We start from the raw sequence: 19122 nt of genomic DNA, 5'->3' as shown, positions 1-19122 counted from the left end.
GAGGCAGGAGGCAGGAGTGGGCCACATAGTTCAAGGCCAGGCTGAACTACATGATGAGACCTTGTCTCAAAACACCTAATTGATTACATAATTGTAAAATGTAAGTACACAACAACAAAAATAAATAAGCAACAAGCAGCCGGGCACTGTAGTGAAGCCTGTAATCCTCACACTCTGGGAGGCTGAGGTAGGAGGACTGCAGGTTTGAATTCAGCCTGGGCAATTTAGTAAGTTAGCAAGATCCTGACTCAAAAATAAAAAATGAAGTGTGGAGGGGAACAGTGTGGTGGTGCACATCTGTAATCCCAGCACATGGAGGCTGAGGCAGGACGATTCTGGCAAGTTCGAGGCCAGCCTGTGCCACACAGTGAGTTCTAAGCCAGCTTGGACTATATATAGCAAGACCTGTCTCAAAAATAAATAAATAAAATGAAATTAATAGAAATAAGAAGGACCAGGGAGGGCTGGGGATTTAGCTCAGTGGTTCCACTGCCTACCTTGCAAATGCAAGGTCCCAAATTCAATCCCTGGTACAAAAAAAAAAAAAAAAAAAAAAGACCAGGGAATGTAGCCCAATGCGAAGGCCCTGGGTTCAGTCCCCAGTAATGCCCAATAAAACACAACACACTTGTAAATCGGGCTCTGGGTGTGCGCATGCGCTTACCACCTGTAAATTACTCTCCTTGCCACAGACCTCCATCCTCACTCAGGCAGCAACATTAGTGGGCAGCAGATCTTCACCTGCACCCCTGACGGGTGCGCTGACCCACAGGAGAGCAAGTCCTAGATCACCTAGTGTGCAGACCAGGCTGGGCAGCTCTGGCCCATAGCGCAACTCACCCCAAAGCCCTGTATCCCCATCTGTGTACCATTTTTCTGCCAAGTACGTCTTTTCTGCGCCCCCTACTGGTACAGACTGAAAATTATTTTATCTGTTGACTTTTTTGCGGGTGGGAGGGTACCAGGGATGGAACTCCGGACCTTGCACTTGCAAGTCAGGTGGCAGAACCACTGAGCTAAATCCTCAGCAGGAAATTATTTTATCTGTGACAAGAGTCAATAAGCATTTCTGTGAGTGGGGTGAATTGAAGTCCCTATCTCTCTGGGAAACCTCCTCAGAGTCCATATCATCAGATATATTACCTATGATAAATCATTCAATAACTATTTCACGTGTTTATTTTTATTTTATGGTATATTTTGTGTGGGGGTACACAAGGTCTTGCTCTATAGTTCAGGCTGGGCTTCAACTCACTATATAGCCCAGGTTGGCCTGAACTCACAGGGATCTTCCTGCCTCAGCCTCCTGAGTGCTGGGATTACAGGCCTGATCGACCACACCCAGCCTGCCTTTAATTCTTATCAGGCCTTGTACTGGATTCTAGTTCTTTCACCCACTTTCAAGCTTTAGGCATCATAAGGGCTTGTGATATGCAAGTCACAATAGCACAGATCCTACTGTATTACATTCTCAGATAAAAGCTTCAGAGAAGGGCTGCAGGGGTATAGATCAGTGGTAGAGCACTTGGCTAACATATGCAAGACTCTAAATTGGATCCCTGGCACAAAAAAGTGAAAGAAAGAAAACCAAAGAACTCAGTATGAGGGATTTGTCAAAGCCACAAAGCTTATTGTGGTGGAGACTATTGGTTCAAAGTAACCCTTACTTGGGCTGAGGATTTGGCTCAGTGGTTCCATCGCCTGCTTTGTAAGCACAAGGACCCAAGTTCAATCCCTGGTACCAAAAAAAAAAAAAAAAAAAAAAAAAAAAAAAAAAAAAAAAAAAAAAAAAAAAAAAAAAAAAAAAAAAAAAAAAGTGATATCCCAAATAAACTGAGGAGTCATTTAAAAAAACAAAGTAACCCTTACTCCTTGCAATTAATATACTAATACGAGTATTATATCTACCTAGGTAGGCATGGGTTGGGTGCCTATAATCTTAGCATTCTGGGAGACTGAGGCAAGAGGATTGCAAGTTAAAGACAAGCCTGTGCAGCATAGGGATTTAACAAGACCCCATCTCAAAAAGGGCTGGGACTGTAGCTCAGTGCAAAGGCCCTGGATTCAATCCCTAGTATCACCAAAAACCAAACAAAAAAACAATCCTACATCAACTTCTTGAGCTCAGAATTGTCTTACATTTGTGGAATCCAGTTTAGCACACAGAACCATCTGCTGTAGACACAAAATTGTGGATAGTTGATTTATTTGGGCAAGTCTGCTGCTTTTCGCTCAGACACTTCTTTCCTCCCCAAACCCAGGAGAAAAGTCCCCCAAGTAAAAAAACAAGTTGACATGATCAGAAAGGGGAAGATAATTTGTTTAATTTAGTTTGACTCTAGCTCACAATTTTGTCTTCTTTTTCCATGTTGAGGTCATTAGAAGCCCTCAATCCCACCATGCACAGATTCCCTCCCCTCCCTCCCTCCCGCTCTCTCTCTCACACACACACACACACACACACACACACACGCACACACGCACACTTATTCTGCAGTTAGGGCAACTCAGAGATAGCTTTCTTGGCGGGGGGTCTGGTTGGCTTCTCCAGTTCTCTTGCTTTCTCCTCATACATCAGGATCCTGGAGGAGACACAGCCACGGGGGTGCTTCTGTCAGGGGAACCCGAAGGGGGAGAACCCTGGGGGGAGTGGGGCAGGCAGGGGGAGGAGAGCAGCTGCGGCTGGAGCTGTGTGGACCGATCCATCGCACGAGGACAGGGATGCCGGCGGGGCCGGGACCTGGAAGAGCCCCAGCAGGGATGGAGGAGCAGGTGCTGAGCACTGCACAGAAGCTGAGCCTGGGGATGAGGGCAGGGCTGGGCTGCAGGAGAGAGCAGGTGAGTTTCGGGGAGGTGGGAACTGGAGCCTCACGTCTTTAGGATGGCGGATCTCTTCCCCAACATCATTCTGAGAAAGTCAGGGTAACTGAACGTCTCCCCAGAGCCACTGGAGACCTCTCCAATTAATTTCTTTAGCTCTAGGTGGGTCTTGGGGACCCCGAGTTTCTCCATCATCCTCTTCAGAGACATGATATCTGCAGGGAAGAAGAGGGGGCGCCTGGCTCACTCCTCCCTCACCTGCTGCTCTGACCTCTGCCCGGGCCGCGCCCCCACACCGCGGGTTCCTCACCAATGTCCCCGTTCCCGTTCAGGTCGAACTCCATGTATTTCCCTGAGCAGAGGGAGAGCAGCCGGTTAGCAGGGGCTGCAGGGTGCCGGACCAACGAAGGGGGGTCAGTAGGGAGGAAACGTGGGGCAGGAGACGGGGCCGGCAGAGGACGCAGGGCTGGGGGCTTGGGGACCCTGTGAAGCTGGATGGAACTAGGGCACTCCAGGAGGGAACAGTGAAGGAGGCTCCTGCCACCAGGAAGTCTTACAGTGGATTCAAGGGACTCCCGCCCGGCCCCGCCCCGCAGGGACCCCCTCACTCTTGAAGGCTCCCAGCTGGGAGGGCAGGTCCTCGTCAGTGCTGTATTTGGGATCATCCAGGAATTGCTGTTGGGAAAGGCAAGAGCCAGGGTGGCCCATCCCGCCCTCCCCGCAGGACCGGCCCTGTCCCCGGGGCTCTGGCCCTCTTTCCTCCCATTACCTTGTTGATCTCCTCCAGCCTCTCTTCCTGCTGGGCCTTCAGCAGCCCAAAAGCTTTTCCTCCTAAGGGCCACAGAGTTCAATCCACCTGCAGCCCTCCTCGGCCCCTTGCACAGCCCAGGCCTCCCCCGGTCTGCCGCCCTGCTGGCTCCCGGGTCCGTGTCCCCTTCGTTTTCCGGCAGTCCACTTCCCTACCCTGTAAATCCCTGGCTTGGCTCATAGCTCGGAGACGCTGGAGGCCGGAGGGAGAAGACCAGCTCTCAGCTCTCAGGACTGGGCGGCTCCTGCTGTCCTCCCCACCAGGCTCCCCCAGGCCTGGCTCCCAGACTTCCCCTTTCCTTCATTCCTGCGCTGCCCCTCAGGCCTCACTTCCCCTCCGGCCTCTGCTGACACCGGCACCCCAGGGGGAGGGGCAGGGGGAGGGGCGCGAGGGCCTCGGAGTCCAGATTTGTGTTCGAGGCCCAGCCTGAGCCAGCAGGACGCAGGACGGAGCAGCGACAGGCGCTTCACAGCAGACAGAGCAAATGGACTCAGAACAGCCCCCGCGGCCCAGAGGCTCAGCAACTGTCACGCAGCTGAGCAGTCCGTCCGGAGAGGCCAAGCCATCAACACCAAAACGTGTACGGGCCTAATGCCTTTCCTCATTAGTTGCTCATCCCTCTGTCCTGGCGTTAGCCCATCCACTCACGGAGGGAATCTCTCCCAGCTAGCTGCTGACACCTCTCTCTCCCAGTGTCTGCCATCCACACAGATGTGATAACTCGGCTTTTCCCAGGCAGCTGCTAGAATCTCCGATTTTACTCCCGGATTCTAGTCCCCTGTTCACTGGAATAAACATTTTTTCCTCACTACAAAGAGCTTGGTTTTGTTTGTTTGTTTGTTTGTTTGTTTGTGACAGGGTCTCACTATATAGTTGAGGCTGACCTGAAACTCACTATGTAGCCCAAACTAGTCTTGAACTCACAGTGGTCCTTCTGCCTCAACCTCCTGAGTGCTGGGATTACAGGCATGTGCCACCACGCCCAGCTAAGAGCCTATTTTTTGACAAATGAATTATTTATAACAATTCCTTTGGCATTCTTGTTTGTTTGTTTTTGTTTTTTTAAGATAGGTTCTCCTTGTGTTTCCCAGGCTGGCTTCACACTCCCAAACTCCAGGGATCCTCCTGCCTCAGCCTTCTGAGTAGATGGGACTACAAGCATGTGTCACCACCCTGGCTCCCAGAGGTTCTTCTTAACAGGTCTGATGTGTGTATGAGAAAAACATAGTATGGTGACAGCTACTGGACGTGTGGAGAGAAGGACAGGGAGAGCCCAGCACTTTATTCTATTCTTGGGGATAAATAAGTTAGCACCCTCTGACAGGCCCTGAGGTTCAAGTGAGGACAAAGCCTCACACTGTCGAGCTTTGACAGTGTGGACATTCAGGGCCGGTTGAATTTCCTGTGCTGTGGGTGGAAGAAGATGCTGCTGCTGTGGGCACAGAGCCTGCAGAGGGAGAAAACCCTCCCACCGCGCCTGAGGGGCACCTGCAAGCACGCAAATGTCCAGCACAGGATTTTAATTTGTTTGCTTTAGGAAGGGCAAAGTCACTCTGTCATTTTACCTCCTTTGAAATCTTTAGTAAGATTGGCAGGGACTTGAGGATTTAATGAAGTTATTTTTGTTTGTTTGTTTGGTTTGGTTTGGTTTTTTGAGACAGGCTGGCTTTAAACACAAGTAATCCTCCTGCCTCAGCTTCCCAAGTGCTGGGATTGTAGGCCTGTGCCACCACGCCACCATGCCCAGCTCTCCTAGCACAGCTGTCTTCACTTCGCAGCCCTCTCCCAGTCCCAGGTGGGGGGGCGGGGACACTGATTTGGGGACTTCCTTTCACAGGCCGCCCTCCCCTGCAGAGCGCTGCAACTTGCCTGGGGCTCGGGTCAGGGCATCACTTCCCTATTCTCAGCTTCCTTCAACAAATTCTGTCCCTCTCCCTCTGTACGGAGATTGAACGTGGGCCTTCAACCTGAACTACAGCCCAGAACCTTCATTTGTTTATTGCCAGGATCTCAGGCAATTACTTCATTGCCTGGGCTGGGCTGACTTTGGTATCCTCCTGCCTCAGCCTCCCAAAGTGCTGGGATTCAGGCCTATACCATAAGGAACATCTCTTGAATACTTTCTCTATGCCGGAATGACAGGAATGCTGCTAGGCCTGATGAAACAAACAAGTAAAAACTCTTGTCCTCTTGGTCTAATTGGGGAAGAGAGACAATAAAAATAAAGAGCATGGAAAAGGCCACAGGCACCCGTGGAAGACAATAAGGGCAGATATAAGCACTGCTCTGAGTATGGACCCTAGTTTTCAATAGGGTGGTGGGGGAAGGCTTCTCTGAGAATGTGATATTTGAGCAAGGATTTTAAGGAGGGCAGGAAACAAGCCATGTGGATATATGGAAGAATATATATCACTCTTCTTTCTTTTGAGACTGGGTCTTGTTTTGTAGCCCAGGCTGGCTTTGAATTCATGGCGATCCTCCTGCCTCAGCCTCCTGAGTGCTGGGATTACAGGCGTGCACCACCAGTCCCAACTCCCTTTTTTTTTTTTTCCAACTCGCTGTTTTTCTTTTGCTCACAGCATTTCACATGGGGATTCACCTGCACCAACCAATTCTCACTGGGTGTCTTATAATTTAATTCAGTTCTAACATTGTCTACTAACCCTGCCAGTTAAAGGGGTCAGTCCCACAAGATACCTCAACTTGAGATGCCAGCCCTATTCTGGACCTCTTGTGATTCGGGCCAATCTGTTGTAAATCAGGGGAGGCTGTGCCCCCCGACAAGGGTTCAGAAATTTGCTAGGTGTCTCAGGGCTCAGAGAGGTACTCTCGTATTTGTTGTTTTACTACAAAGGATGCAAGTCAGGAGCAGCGGAGGGAAGAGATGCCCAGGGCCCAGTACTGAGGACAGGCACAGAGCTCCCAGCCCTCGCCGGCCACTGTACTGGCAGCCCCAAATTCTCCAACCTGGCATCTCTCGGAGCCCCTTCTTCGTGTGTCCGGGTGCGTGGAGGCCTCAGCCCTAAGGTCCAGGAATTCATTCATTCTCCCCTGGTTGGAGGCCAAGGGGTGGTGCTAAACGTTCAACCCCCCCAATCACAGGGCTGTTCCCCTGGCAACCAGTCTCCCAACCAGTCTCGGGGCTTTCCAAAATCACCTTATCAGCTACAACTCAGGCGGTTGAAAGGGGGTTGTTGTGAATGACAAAAGATGCTCTTTTCATCCTTGTCACTTAGGAAATTACAGGGGTTTTAGGAGCTCTGTCCAGGAGCCAGGATAGAGACCAAAAGGTACTGTATTATATCCTTTTTTTATTGTTGCAATATCATAATGAGAGAAGAGCACTTCAACAGGGGGAGTAGCAAGTGCCAAGGCCCTGAGGCAAGAGCACAGCAGTCTGGATGGTAAATTGCTAAATTGCTCAGGCTGGGCTTGAACTTTCCATCCTCCTGTCTCAGCCTCACAGTGCTAGGATCACAGGTGTTTGCACTATGCCCGGCCAACCCCAGCTTTTATTCCAAGTGCACTGCCTCCTCCACTAAGCTTTCATCAGGGTGGCTTGGCAGACTTCCATGGTGGAAGAGAGCTTGGGTGCCCAGAAAAACTTCCTGAAACGGGGAAAGTGACGGCTGCTCTGTCTATGGGACCAAAGTGAAGACTACAGCGATCTGGGCCACACTGAGACCTCAGTAGCTCCCAGTGTTGTAGGAAATCTGGACCGGGAAAGACAAACCCACTCCAAGGAGACGGAGGAAAGCTTTGCTGAGTGGCCGGGCAGTGGAGCTGGGTGCTCCGAAAAGACCTGGGCCCCGGAATAAAAGAACAGGGGCGCTTGATGCAGTCATTTCAGTGGGGTGAGCTTGGGGCAGATGACGGTGTGCCTGGCTTGAGGTCGGGGCTTTCTTTAGGGTCAGGACTTTCGCACAGAGGAGCGCAACCGATGCGTGTTGTGAATGCAGAGGGGCCGCGGGTACATTTTCCAGGCGAAGAGAGAGGACACAGCAGAACACACACTGAATACTGAAGCTCCCAGGACATACGTGTATATTCTGTGGTGCCTTACGCTGTGATTACAGAAAGTATCACTCGCTGGGAGGGGTTGTGGATCTGCCCTTTTCTGGGTGAATAGGAGCAAAACAAGGGGCCGTGAGAATTCTCAAGGCTTGAAGGCCTAAAAGTTGAAAACTTCTGCATTACCAGAAGCCCTCAGGCCTGAGGGCTGCAAGGTGTGCTGTGGAACAGCAGCAAAGAATCCACTGCTCTGACAGTCAGGCTTCCGACGTGTGCAGGACCTCCTCAGAGCAGTGGTTCTCGGAGAGGGGCGCTTCTGCCAGCCTCTCTTGGAAGGTGGCAGGCGCGCACAGGGGTGGGCGAGACCATACCCACTGAATCCGAGGCCCCGCAGGGCACCCAACAGTAGAGTTTGGGTCGGCGCCCCAGAGGGCTCTGACAACAGGAGCACCTGTTTGCTGCTCCTGCCCTGAAGAATTCGGGAGGCTCCCAGGCTGCCGGCTTGAGCTGAGAGTGCTAACACAGCTTGAGAATGGGCCTGTTCCTCGTGGGGTGGCTCATGCTTGTAATCCCCGCACTCTGGGAGGCTGAGGCAGGATTGTAAACTTGAGCCCAGCCTGGGCAACTTATGGAGACCTTGTCTAAACACCCCCCTAAAAAAAAGTCAGCGAGTGCTGGGATTGGTCGGGCATGGGCTGGGAGACAGAAAGAAGGAGAACGGAGTCACCAATGCTGGGCTGTCGGGGTCCGGCCAAGTGTTCTGGGAGGGGGTGCCGAGCTCCCTCAGGAAGTGGACTTGCTGGCTAGAACCCCGTGGGATCGGAGCCCCTAGAGGCGGTGGCCCGTGCTGCTGAAGGCCTCCGCCTCTTCTCCCGCTCATCCCTTCGCCCCGGTTGGCTAATGTGCACCTGGCTCCCAGCGGGCCTGGGCAGGTGGAGTGGCTGGCAGGAAGACCGCAGAGGGGACACCGCACTGGGGTCAGTTAGATCCCGCTGAAGGCTGTAACTGCTCTCCAGCTTCCTGAAGGCACCACTACCTTCTCGCAGGTTCCAGGGCCCAGGGGATGGAGATCAGGTGATCCATGAATTTGGATGGGAAAAATGTACATCTATCCTGTAACCCCAGCACTCAGGAAGGCTGAGGCAGGCGGAGCACAAGTTCAGAAACCATTTAGGGAACTGAGCGAATTAGCAAGACCCTGTGTAGCTCAGTGGATTCAATCTCTAGTAACACCAAAAAAGAAAAAAGAAAGAGAAAAAAAGAAAGACATCTTTTGCTCAAGGCTAATATTCATGTCTTGTTTTGTTAGTCAAGGACCAATTTGCTCTTTAAAAATTCTCATTCAGGGCCAGGGATTTAGCTCAGTGTTTCTACCACCTGGCTCACAAGCACAAGTTCCCGAGTTCGATCCCCAGGACAAAAAAAACAAAAAAATGCTCATTCAAATGAAGCAGTCCTCCTTCACGCTGATGTCTTTACTTACTAAAACTGAACTTCAATCTGCCCACATTTGAAATATGTTACGTGTTCTTTTATTTAACATAGTAAAGAAGTACAAGGTTAAAAAAAAAAAAAAAAAAAAATGCTCATTCAAATGAAGCAGTCCTCCTTCACGCTGATGTGTCTTTACTTACTAAAATTGAACTTCAATCTGCCCACATTTGAAATATGTTACGTGTTCTTTTATTTAATATAGTAAAGAAGTACAAGATTTATTCTACTGCAAGTTTTTATTAATATTCTGATAACTGGAATCAATGCGATGGGTTTATTTTGCTGCAATGCATCGCTTTGCTGGAAGGCCCCAGCGATGGGTGACACAGGAGCCAGGACGGGAGACCTCTCCACACCTTTGTGCATAAACTGAGTGGGGACCCTGAGGGTACTGCACTCGCAGCAGTGTGGTTACCAGCAGGCAGATCCCAAGGCAAGGAGCAGATCGGGGTCACAGGTCCCTCAGCAACTCCCCAGGGCTGAGGTCTGCAGAAGCTTTTACTTGTGTAAAAAAATCTTTGGAGGAAAGCGGCAGTGGCTCACTTCTAATCCCCCGTCTCCTGGGAACCACAGGGAGGGATGAAGAGAAGGGAGACACACACACACACGTTCAGTAAAGCTAGGAGGTGCAGAAAACCTGCCAGCTGCGTACCGCCTGCGTACCGCCTGTGTACCAACACACAAAGAGGGTATGAATGGAGACAGAAGGAAAGATACGGCAGGAAAATACAGATTTTTTTTTTTTTTTTTTTATACCAGGGGTCAAACTCAGGACCTTGCGCTAGGGAGGCAGGCGGCTGCACCACTGAGCTAAATCCCCGGCCTGTGCCAACAGATTTTTAAAAATGAACACAAATTCATGGAAGAAGAGAGATGTGAATACATACTCCTATTTTTAAAATCACCAGTGACTTCTGAATTTTCTTTTCTATTTTTTTAAACCTCAGAATAGTTGAGCTAGGCGGGGTGGCCACACCTGTAATCCCAGCACTCAGGAGGCTGAGGCTGAGGCAGAGGCAGGAGGATCACCACACATTCCAGGCCAGCCTGGGCTACGCGGTGAGTTCAGGGCCAGCCTGAACTACAAAGGGAGACCCTGCCTCAAAAAATCCAAGAAAAGAAGGAAGGAAAGAAAGAAAGAAGGAAGGAAAGAGGTCTGCAGTAGAGACAGATTTAGGGCTTATCAGAGAGTAAACAGTAACTGGAACCATGGCTGTGGTTCCTTCTGTGGCTTGTGTGATGAGTGGATTTTCCTGCCAGCGTGCGAGACGTGCTTCCCTCAAGCCTTGTTTAGACTACTGCACGTTACCTGCCTGGTGCTAAAAGGGGAAAAAAGAAAAGAGGAAGCCGTAGTACAACAGCAGCGCCTAGCATCCCAAGGCGCTGGCTCCACATTTGTTAAAGGCAATGGCGGCGTGAGAGATTGAGCAGCGCGGGTCGTGGAGCCAGGCGGACGGAGTGGAGCAGGTGTGAAGTTAGGGCTCGGCGGCGTGTGAAGCAACAGCCAGAGCGGATTCAGCCACGGTAACAAAAGGCCAAGCCAGGTGTGGTGGCGCAGTCCTGTACTCCAAGCACTCAGGAGGCCGGAGCGACAGGATCACCGGTGTGAGGCCAGCCCAGGCTACCTGGAGGCTCTCCCTCTTCTCCAACGGCCGCAGTACAACAACAAAAGAGAACAAAGAAAAACCCACTGTGCGTCATAAAGTGAATGAACAAACAACATAAGTAGATTACACTTTTTTATTTTTAATGTTTTGCAGCACTGGAGATGGAACTCAGGGCCTTGTGCTTGTGAGGCAGGCGCAGCGCCACTGAGCTAAATCCCCGGCCCAAATTACATTTTTTTTTTTCAAGTTTACATGTATATATATTTTTTTTTCTTAAAAAAGATACTCAAAATATTAATAACCATTAAAAACAAATTGACATAAATGCAGTTGGAAGAAATTTTCAATTTGGATTAAATTTACCTTGTGAATTATAAAGAAGTTTCCCTTAATTGCAAAACTATTCTATCTACACTATTCTATCTTATTTTCAGTAAATCTTGTCCTCAAACCCAAGAACATAAAGGTTTGGAGCCACTGCTGATGCTTCGGGTGGCGTTTCAGAAGCACCTGAGGTGGATATGGAGAAGAAGGCGGTGACCAGGAGGCCGCCTGGGGCGGAGCAGGCGGACACTCGTGACAGTGCCCAAGTGTGGGGCAGGGAAAGCAGAAGAGCATGCAGGCCGCGGGGCCAGGGTGGCTTGGGCAGGCTCACAGGTGCAGCTCCTCGGCTGCAGTGTCCCCTGCTCCCAGGAAGGTCAGGATCGCGCCGGGAGGGCAGAGCAGTCAGCAGGCGAGGGGCCAAGCTGCCAGGCCTGAGGCCTAGGGAGCTGTGGGAGGGCACCAGGGCCGAACGTCCTGAAGCAGAGGCAGGGCAGTCTCTAACGCTGGTGGTTCCCTTTCTTGCATCCAGCCAATCTAGTCTGCCTGGAGGCAGGACCTGCTTGGACCCAGGAGCACTCCCTGTGCTTCTGCCCTCCTTCGGAAGAAAGCAGCTATAAGACCGGGTGTGGTGGCGCACACCTGTAATCCCAGCACTTGGGAGGCTGAGGCAGGAGTATTGCTACGAGTTTGAGACCAGCCTGGGCTACACAGTGAGTTCCAGAGCAATCTGAACTACATAGCGAGACCCTGTCTCAAAAAAAAAAGAAAAGAAAAAGAAAGATCACAGCCTGGGGTGTGTGTTGTGGTTAAAAAAAAAAAAATTGTGCTGCCAGGCCTGAGGCCTAGGGAGCTGTGGGAGGGCACCAGGGCCGAACGTCCTGAAGCAGAGACAGGGCAGTTTCTAACAGACCGGGTGTGGTGGCGCACACCTGTAATCCCAGCACTTGGGAGGCTGAGGCAGGAGTATTGCTACGAGTTTGAGACCAGCCTGGGCTACACAGTGAGTTCCAGAGCAATCTGAACTACATAGCGAGACCCTGTCTCAAAAAAAAAAAGAAAAGAAAAAGCAAGATCACAGCCTGGGGTGTGTGTTGTGGTTAAAAAAAAAAAATTATTTTATCCACTGGGACCAGAGGAGCTTTGTGGCCAGAGTGAATCTTTTCAACCAGCGCTAGACAGCAAGGTTCCAGTAGTTTTGGGTGGGCAGAGCCAAAGAGGGGATGACCCGAAACAGGGCCTAATGCTTCTCTCGCTCAGCCTCCACCTCCATGGGTCCTGCAGCAAAGGGTTTCACTGGCACACACTCACATTGTGATGCTCTTTGGGCCCAGTTGCCCCGGAAAGGAAGCTGCACTCGGGCAGTGTGTGTAGAACACACTCCCGTCTGGGGAAGCAAGCAGCTTGACAGAGACGGGACTCCGGGAAATTCTTCTCACAATTCTGGATCAAAGCAGACTTCAGAAATATGCACTAACCTTCCGGACAGAAACGAGAACATTGCCACAAAGGCATCTGTGTGCTTGGGAGCATGTTCAGCGGCGACGGCGGCAGCTCCTTGGGTCTCTACACGGTCACGTCTGTCTGAAATCACCCATTTCCACTGAGAATCGAAAAATTCACTGCTCGCACGCTGTGTACACAGCAAGGGCACAGTTGAGGGTATCCAAGGCGCTTGGTGTGCTGCCTCTCGGCTGGCACCGACGTTCGCTTCTTGGACAACCATTATAAGTTCTTCAGAAACTCTTTTGATTTTCTCACTCACTGTGGCCTCTCCCCCACCCCCCGGGAGCAGACCAGTCCTTGAAAGGGTCACGAGCAGAGCCCCACGCCCGCTCCACTTCTAACTGCACCGCCACAACATCCCTGACTTCCGTTCTGGTCTCTGCTGGGCGTTCTGGTCACGGCCATCCCAACCGATGTCCCCACTGCGCTCATCTGAGGGGCACTTTTCTCCTCCGCATGTCCACAGGATCTTCTCCAGGCGCTCCACTCCCCGGAACCCAGTCTGGGGGAGGGCAGGAGACAAGGGTGACCGGGCCACTGAGCCCTGCAGGCCGGAAGCCAGGCTTACTGTGGACCGACTTTCCCCGGTCCGTCCCGCAGTCTTTACAGAAAGGAGAACCACTCAACAATAAAAAGAAGCAGACTATTGAAACGTGCAAAAACACGGAGAGCTGTCCCAGGCTTTACGCAGAATGAGAGAAGACGGAAATAAGAGTACACAGTAAGGCCTGGCATGGGGGCATGCGCCTGTAATCCCAGCTACCTGGAAGGCTGAAACAAGAGGATCCCAGTTCAAGCCCATCCTGAGCAATTTGTCTCAAGATAAGAAGGATGAGATGTAGCTTAGTACTCCCAGGGTACTACCCCCAGTATCTTAAAAAGAGAGAAAGTACATACTGTACGATTCCATTGATATGAAGTTCAAAAACAGATTAAACTCAGGGCCAGGGATTTAGCTCAGCGGCACTGCACCTGCCTCACAAGTGCAAGGTCCTGAGTTCTGTCCCTGGTATTGAAAAAAAAAAAAAAATCAAACTCAATTTTTTTTGAGACAAAAATCTTTCTCTGTAGTTCAAACTGACCTCTAACTCATTATATAGCCCAGGCTGGCCTTGAATTTGCAGCGATCCACCTGCCTCAGCCTCCTGAATGCCTGGATTGCAGGTGTGCACAACCACACCCAGCTTGAATGTTTACAGGGGTATAAATCAGTGGTTACTTCTGGGAGGGGAGAGGGATTGACCAGAACATCCAGGTAGGATTTTCTGGGGTTTGGGAAGGGCAGTGTCATTACACAGGAGTATGTATTTGCCGAGTGTCATCAAACTGTAAGCTTGAGATCTGTATTTTACTGTGTACAATTATATCTCCATGTTCAAAAGATCACCCAGGTCAGCGAGGCAGGGTAGCACCCACCTGGAATCCCTGGCCTCAGCAGGAGAATTACAAGTTTGAAATCAGCCTGGGTAATTTAACAATTAGCAAGATGTCGTCTCAAAATAAAACATTAGACCTTGGGTTCAATCCACAGCAAAAGCAAAATAAAACAAAGTGAAACAAAGAACCTTATGTGGTGTTGAGGGTGGAGGCTGAGGCAGAAGGATCTCTGGCTGGAAGTTTGAAGCCAGCCTGGGCTACATAGCTGTGGACCAGCCTGCAGTACATGGCAAGACCCTGTTTCAAAAAATCAAGATGGGGAGAGGCAGGGGGACTTGTGTGGACGTGAAGCCTGTTAGGTTGGGGGAGTCGGGTGCAGCTGAGCCCTGACAAGTGTGGAGGAGGTTAGAGGCTGCCAGCAGGAAGGCCAGACCCATGGCTGGTGGGGGGTCAGAAGCTGGGGACCTCAAACCTGAGAAGCAGCTTATCTAATGCTGAATGTCACAGCTGGTGGCCATTCATTAAGTGACAGAAGCCACCCTCCCGCTGGCCTGCAGCTGGCCACCTAAGGAGTTCCCCAGGCCGGCTGCCTATCTCCTTCACGGTCTCCCTCGCCCAGGCCACCGCACTGAGCTACACCCTCAGCCCTGCTTTTGGTTTTTTTGTTTGTTTTTTTAATTTTGAGACAGGGTCTCGCTGAACTGGTAAATTGCCCCGGTTGGGCTCCAACTCACGAGGGGGATCCATGCAGCCGTAACAGTGCATCTCGGCCACCCGTCCACCAGCCCTGGACCCTGTGATGTCTGACTCCTCCCCGGAGTCCAAGTGACCACGAAAGATGGACGTTTTCAGCAGGATTCAGAACATCCAGGAGCTGCAACAGTCATCAGACACTCAGGAGGGCGAATGTGCAGCGCGTGTTCAGAGTCAGGACCTGGGCGCCGGAGAACTTGGAGCGGCTCTACGAGATGCAGCCGGGAGGCCCACAAGAAACACCCGAACTCCAGGCGGGGACAGAACCTGCCGGAGAAGCCTACACTGTGCAGGAGAAAGCTTCCCTTCGAGCATCACCATGTGGGAGTGCTTTTGGGGTGTCCCATCAGTCATCCCTAAAGTAGGATTTACACCCCTGGCTCCATCTGACAGACGTGTGGGTAGGGGAGCCGGGGCTGTGCCGTGGCTCCCAAGCCGCCTTCCCCGGGGAGCCCTGCCCGAGATGAGTGCACCGTGGGAGTGGAGACTCACCTCGGGCCAGGGCCTCGTCCACGTCGCCACCGGAGAGCTCTCCTCCGCACACTGCAGGCATCTCGGAAGAGAGCTTTCTCTGCTGCATCCCGGGGTGTGGATGCGGGTAGGGAGCGGGACTGGTCGGCGCTGCAACCAGGCGGCGCGGGAGAAAAGCCGCTCTGGGCGTCGGCGTGCGCCGTGACCAGCAGAGGGCAGCCCTGCCTCGCCGTGGGCCTCAGCTTCCACCCACCCGCGGTAGGAGGGGCGAGTTCCTTCTCCCAGGACTGAGGAGAGTGTTGTCTGGGATTTAAAGAAATTCAATAATGCCGGGCGTGGTGGCGCACGCCTGTAATCGCAGCACTAGGGAGGCTGAGGCGGGAGGATCTTCGAGACCAGCCTGGGCTACACAGTGAGTTCCAGGTCAGTCTCAACTACATAGTGAGACCCTGTCTCAAAAAACCAAAAAGAAAAAAAAAGCTTAGAGGCCACTCAGAAGAGGGTGGAACCGGATAGTCTCTGGAGGAATCAATGGCAAAACGGAGCTAGATAAAGGCACAAAGAAAAACATTTGCATTAATTCAAAAGAGGCCAGCAGAAAGCCTGTGGTGGGGTGGGCCCTCGTCCCACGCACTGCTTCTTTTCTGGGGGCTGCTGTCTCCCCGGGTGTGCAGTATGCGCGCCAGGGTGTGTGGTGTGTTCCTGCACAATCTCTCTGCAGCCGTGGAGTTGTGCAATGCGACACCCTTCACTTCACTATCTGCAGGACACGTGCTGGGTGCTCTGTGGCCTCCCAGGGACCGCGGCGAGTGCGGACAAGACCATGAGTGGCGCTGGGTGGGCACATCGGGCGGGAGACGTGGGTGACGCAGACCTGGTGCAGTGGGTCCGGGTCCTGGAGGCCTGAGTGCGAGTGAGTCCAAATTTGCCATCAGCGAGCACCCAGGTGACACCACCAGGGCAACAGCCAGTCGGCCTGCTCCTCCCCGTCCCTGCGATGTAGAAATCCCAGGGAGGCCGACCGTGGGGCGCAGTGGGGTGAGGGACCGGGCGGGGGGGCAGGGGAGGGCGGGAGGACGGAGCGAGGGTGCTGCAGGGCTCGTGGCCGCTGGTCCTTCCTGAACCTGACAGGTGGTGGAACCACATCCTGGCCTCGCCGCCCACGGGCTCTCCTCTCCCGCTCAGCCCGGCCTGACTTTGCCCGCACCTCCCGGAGCCCTGGACTTCCCCACCAGTGGTGTCCCCTCCCAGGAGGCCTGCACCTGATGCACCCCACCTCCCGCAGCCCAGCGCCCCACTCCCCCCACCGCCAAGGGCCGTGCCAGGATTCTAGAGGTCCTTAGCAAGTGATGCATAAGTCCTGCCGTCCCGGAGCTGGGCCCTGCCTTGTCCCTTCTGGTGTGGGGAGGTCTGGTCACACAGGTGGCACTTCCTCCTCGGCCGCTGCTCCAGCTCCTGTCACTCAGGGCGGCCTTCAGTTCCCCGCCCTCTAACGTATCTGGGAGGGTGAATTGTTACAATGTAATTTTGGCCAATAATTGGTGCCGGTGACCGCCCCCCCAGCCATGCCGCTGCTTCCTCTCTCAGAGGTCTCACTGGTCCCCAACCGCAGCACCCGCTGACATGGCCTGGACGCTGCTGTTCGTCCTCACCACACTCCACACAGGTGACTGGGATGCTCAGGGAGGGGGCGCGGGAGGAGGCCCGAGGGATGCTGGACTTAGACACCCAGGAAGCAAGCTTTGGGAGTCCTGAGGGAGGGGAGCAGTGGGACGCTCACCTCTGCAAAAGCGACGCAGGAGAAGGGGCCAGTTCACAGCCCCTTAGGGCCACTCCGTCCCAGCGCCCTCCCAGTGAGACAAAACTGAAAGGACCAGAGAAAGGGCTGGAAGGAAAGAAGGACATAAAAGAAGGGGCCAGGATGTTGGTCGATGTTTTTGAGGGTATTAATGTGATGTTTAAGAAGTCTTGCTGGGCGTGGTGACACACACCTCAGTCCCTGCCCTCTGGAAGGCTGAGGCCGGAGGATCCACATTTGAGCCCAGCTTGGGCAATTTAGCTACTTAGACTGTGTCTTAAAAAATAAAAATAGCGGGCCGGGGATTTGGCTCGGTGGTTCTGCCACTTACCTCACAAGTGCGAGGGCCTGAGTTCAATCTCCAGTACCAAAAAATGACAAATAAAATTTTAAAAATAGAAATAAAAGTAGGGGGCCGAGGAGCATTTAGCTCAGTGGTTCCACCGCCTGCCAGGCAAGCACAAGGTCCTGAGTTTGATCCCCAGTACAAAAACAAACAAACAAACAAAAATATATATATGTGGCTGGGAATGTAGTTCAGTGGCACAGCTCCTGCTTGACAAGCCTGTGGCTCTGAGTTCAATTCCTGGTACCAAAAAAAGAAAAATGGGAGGGCTTGGGATTTAGCTCAGTGGTGTTGTCTCCTGCTTTGCAAACACAAGGTCCTGAGTTCGATCCCCAGTACCAAAAAAAAAAAAAAAAAAAAAAAGGTGGGGGTCTGGGGATGTAGCTTTCTGTGAAGGCCCTACGTTCAATCCCCAGTATAGCCCCCGCAAAAGGCCTATTAAACTAAGCTGATTAGCCAGGGTCTAGACATATAATTAGGAATCTGGCACACCTAATTAAGCCTAAGATAAATTTTTTTTAGTGAAGCCAATTCTAGTTAATTGAGGGGCCTTAACTATAGGCATATTTGTTAACTAAATGCAGGGTTTCTCAACCTGTGGATTCCAGACCCAGCTTCAGCAACACCTGGGAACGTGGGAAAATTCCCAGGACATCACCAGACCCCTAGGGGGCTGCCCAGTTTTTTTTTTTTTTTTTTTTTTCCTCCAGGACTCCACGCTTGCCAGGCAGGCACTGCGCCGCTCCCAGCCCCACCCCAAGTCACTGTTTTAACAAACACAGCCCGTGGTATCTGTAACATCAGCTACTCAGGAGGCTGAGGCAGGGGAGGATTCCTTGAACCCAGGGCAATTTAGTGAGACCTAAATTTAAAAAGACAAAAAAGACATGTCAGGTAATTCCCATATACACTCCAGTTTGAGAATCACAGCAGTAGAATGATTGATAAATTTTCCTAATTAGACAATTTTTTTTTCTGAGACAAGGTCTATGCAGGCCAGGTTGGCCTTGAACTTGCAGTGATCCTTCTGCCTCAGCCTTCCACGTACTGGGACTACAGACGAGCTTCATCTTGCCTGGCTGTAATTAGAGAATTTAGTAATCAGTTTAATTTATCAATATGGACAAGTTAAATAGGGATCTAACCAGCTGCAGGTGCGTCCTTACGAGGGAATGTAGTTAATGATCCAATAAAAAAACAAAGTAGTAAGGATGCAGTGAACTAATACCCAGAACAACAGGGCAACAGTGCTAGTTCCCTAGGCAGCCACATTTACTGGTGAGCGTCCATGGCATCGGCAGGATAGACTTCAGCAGAGTCACCGGGGAGGCAGCGGGAGAGGGAGGGCGAGCGTGAGGGAAGTTGGGGCAGGAAAGAATTTGGAAAGCAACTTGAAGAAAAGTCGGTTGGTGCAGGGGAAGGGCTTAAGGAGACACCCGAAGCGCCATCCTCCGTGGCCGGGACAGCCCACTGCCGGCTCTTCTCCCGGGTAACTGGTGCGGTGGGTGCGGCCCACTTTCTGCCCCAGGCTCCTGTGACCTCTGGGTGTCCCAAGCTGCCGAGGTCCACGCCCAGGAGGGCGCCGCCGCCCTGCTCCCCTGCTCCTTCAATGCCAGCTCGAGCGGCCTGGCCATTGGCTCTGTCACGTGGTACCGAGACAAGGTGGCCCCGGAAAACGAGGTGAAGAACGAGACCCCCGAGTTCAGGGGCCGCCTGGCTCCCCTAGCGCCGTCGCGCTTCCTCCGGGAGCACCAGGCCGAGCTGCGCCTCGGGGACACCCGGGCCCGAGACGCGGGCGTCTACCTGTGCC

The 19122-nt window shown here is 52.3% G+C and overlaps 2 protein-coding genes and 1 non-coding gene across 3 annotated transcripts in view; 2 read left to right on the top strand and 1 right to left on the bottom strand.

Moving 5' to 3' along the window:
- Nucleotides 1-2426: 2426 nt before the first annotated feature.
- Nucleotides 2427-3966, bottom strand: Aif1 (allograft inflammatory factor 1). The gene is made up of 6 exons (XM_010609845.3): nt 3784-3966; nt 3590-3651; nt 3429-3495; nt 3131-3172; nt 2873-3035; nt 2427-2582 (listed from the first exon to the last, which is right to left on the bottom strand). Exons 1-6 carry the CDS (start codon nt 3806-3808, stop codon nt 2498-2500), a joined length of 444 nt encoding a protein of 147 aa, XP_010608147.1. The 5' UTR covers nt 3809-3966; the 3' UTR covers nt 2427-2497.
- A 6386-nt stretch (nt 3967-10352) lies between these two features.
- On the top strand, nt 10353-10452 carry LOC117287075. Its single transcript, XR_004518280.1, has one exon. It is a non-coding gene; the product is annotated as a small nucleolar RNA U13 (small nucleolar RNA).
- Nucleotides 10453-16643: 6191 nt separating this feature from the next.
- Ncr3 (natural cytotoxicity triggering receptor 3) overlaps nt 16644-19122 on the top strand; it is a 3583-nt gene continuing 1104 nt past the window's right edge. Inside the window, exons 1-2 of the mRNA XM_010609923.1 lie at nt 16644-16834; nt 18841-19117. Coding sequence (XP_010608225.1) covers nt 16792-16834; nt 18841-19117 — 320 coding nt within the window. The 5' untranslated portion in view covers nt 16644-16791. The remainder of the gene's footprint in view (nt 16835-18840; nt 19118-19122) is intronic.

This window comes from Fukomys damarensis, unplaced genomic scaffold (assembly GCF_012274545.1).
Source record: "Fukomys damarensis isolate Sample0158 unplaced genomic scaffold, DMR_v1.0_HiC HiC_scaffold_20, whole genome shotgun sequence".
Lineage (NCBI taxonomy): Eukaryota > Metazoa > Chordata > Mammalia > Rodentia > Bathyergidae > Fukomys > Fukomys damarensis.
Note: the sequence above shows the minus strand (reverse complement) of the source record. Positions and strands in the feature narration are given on the sequence as shown.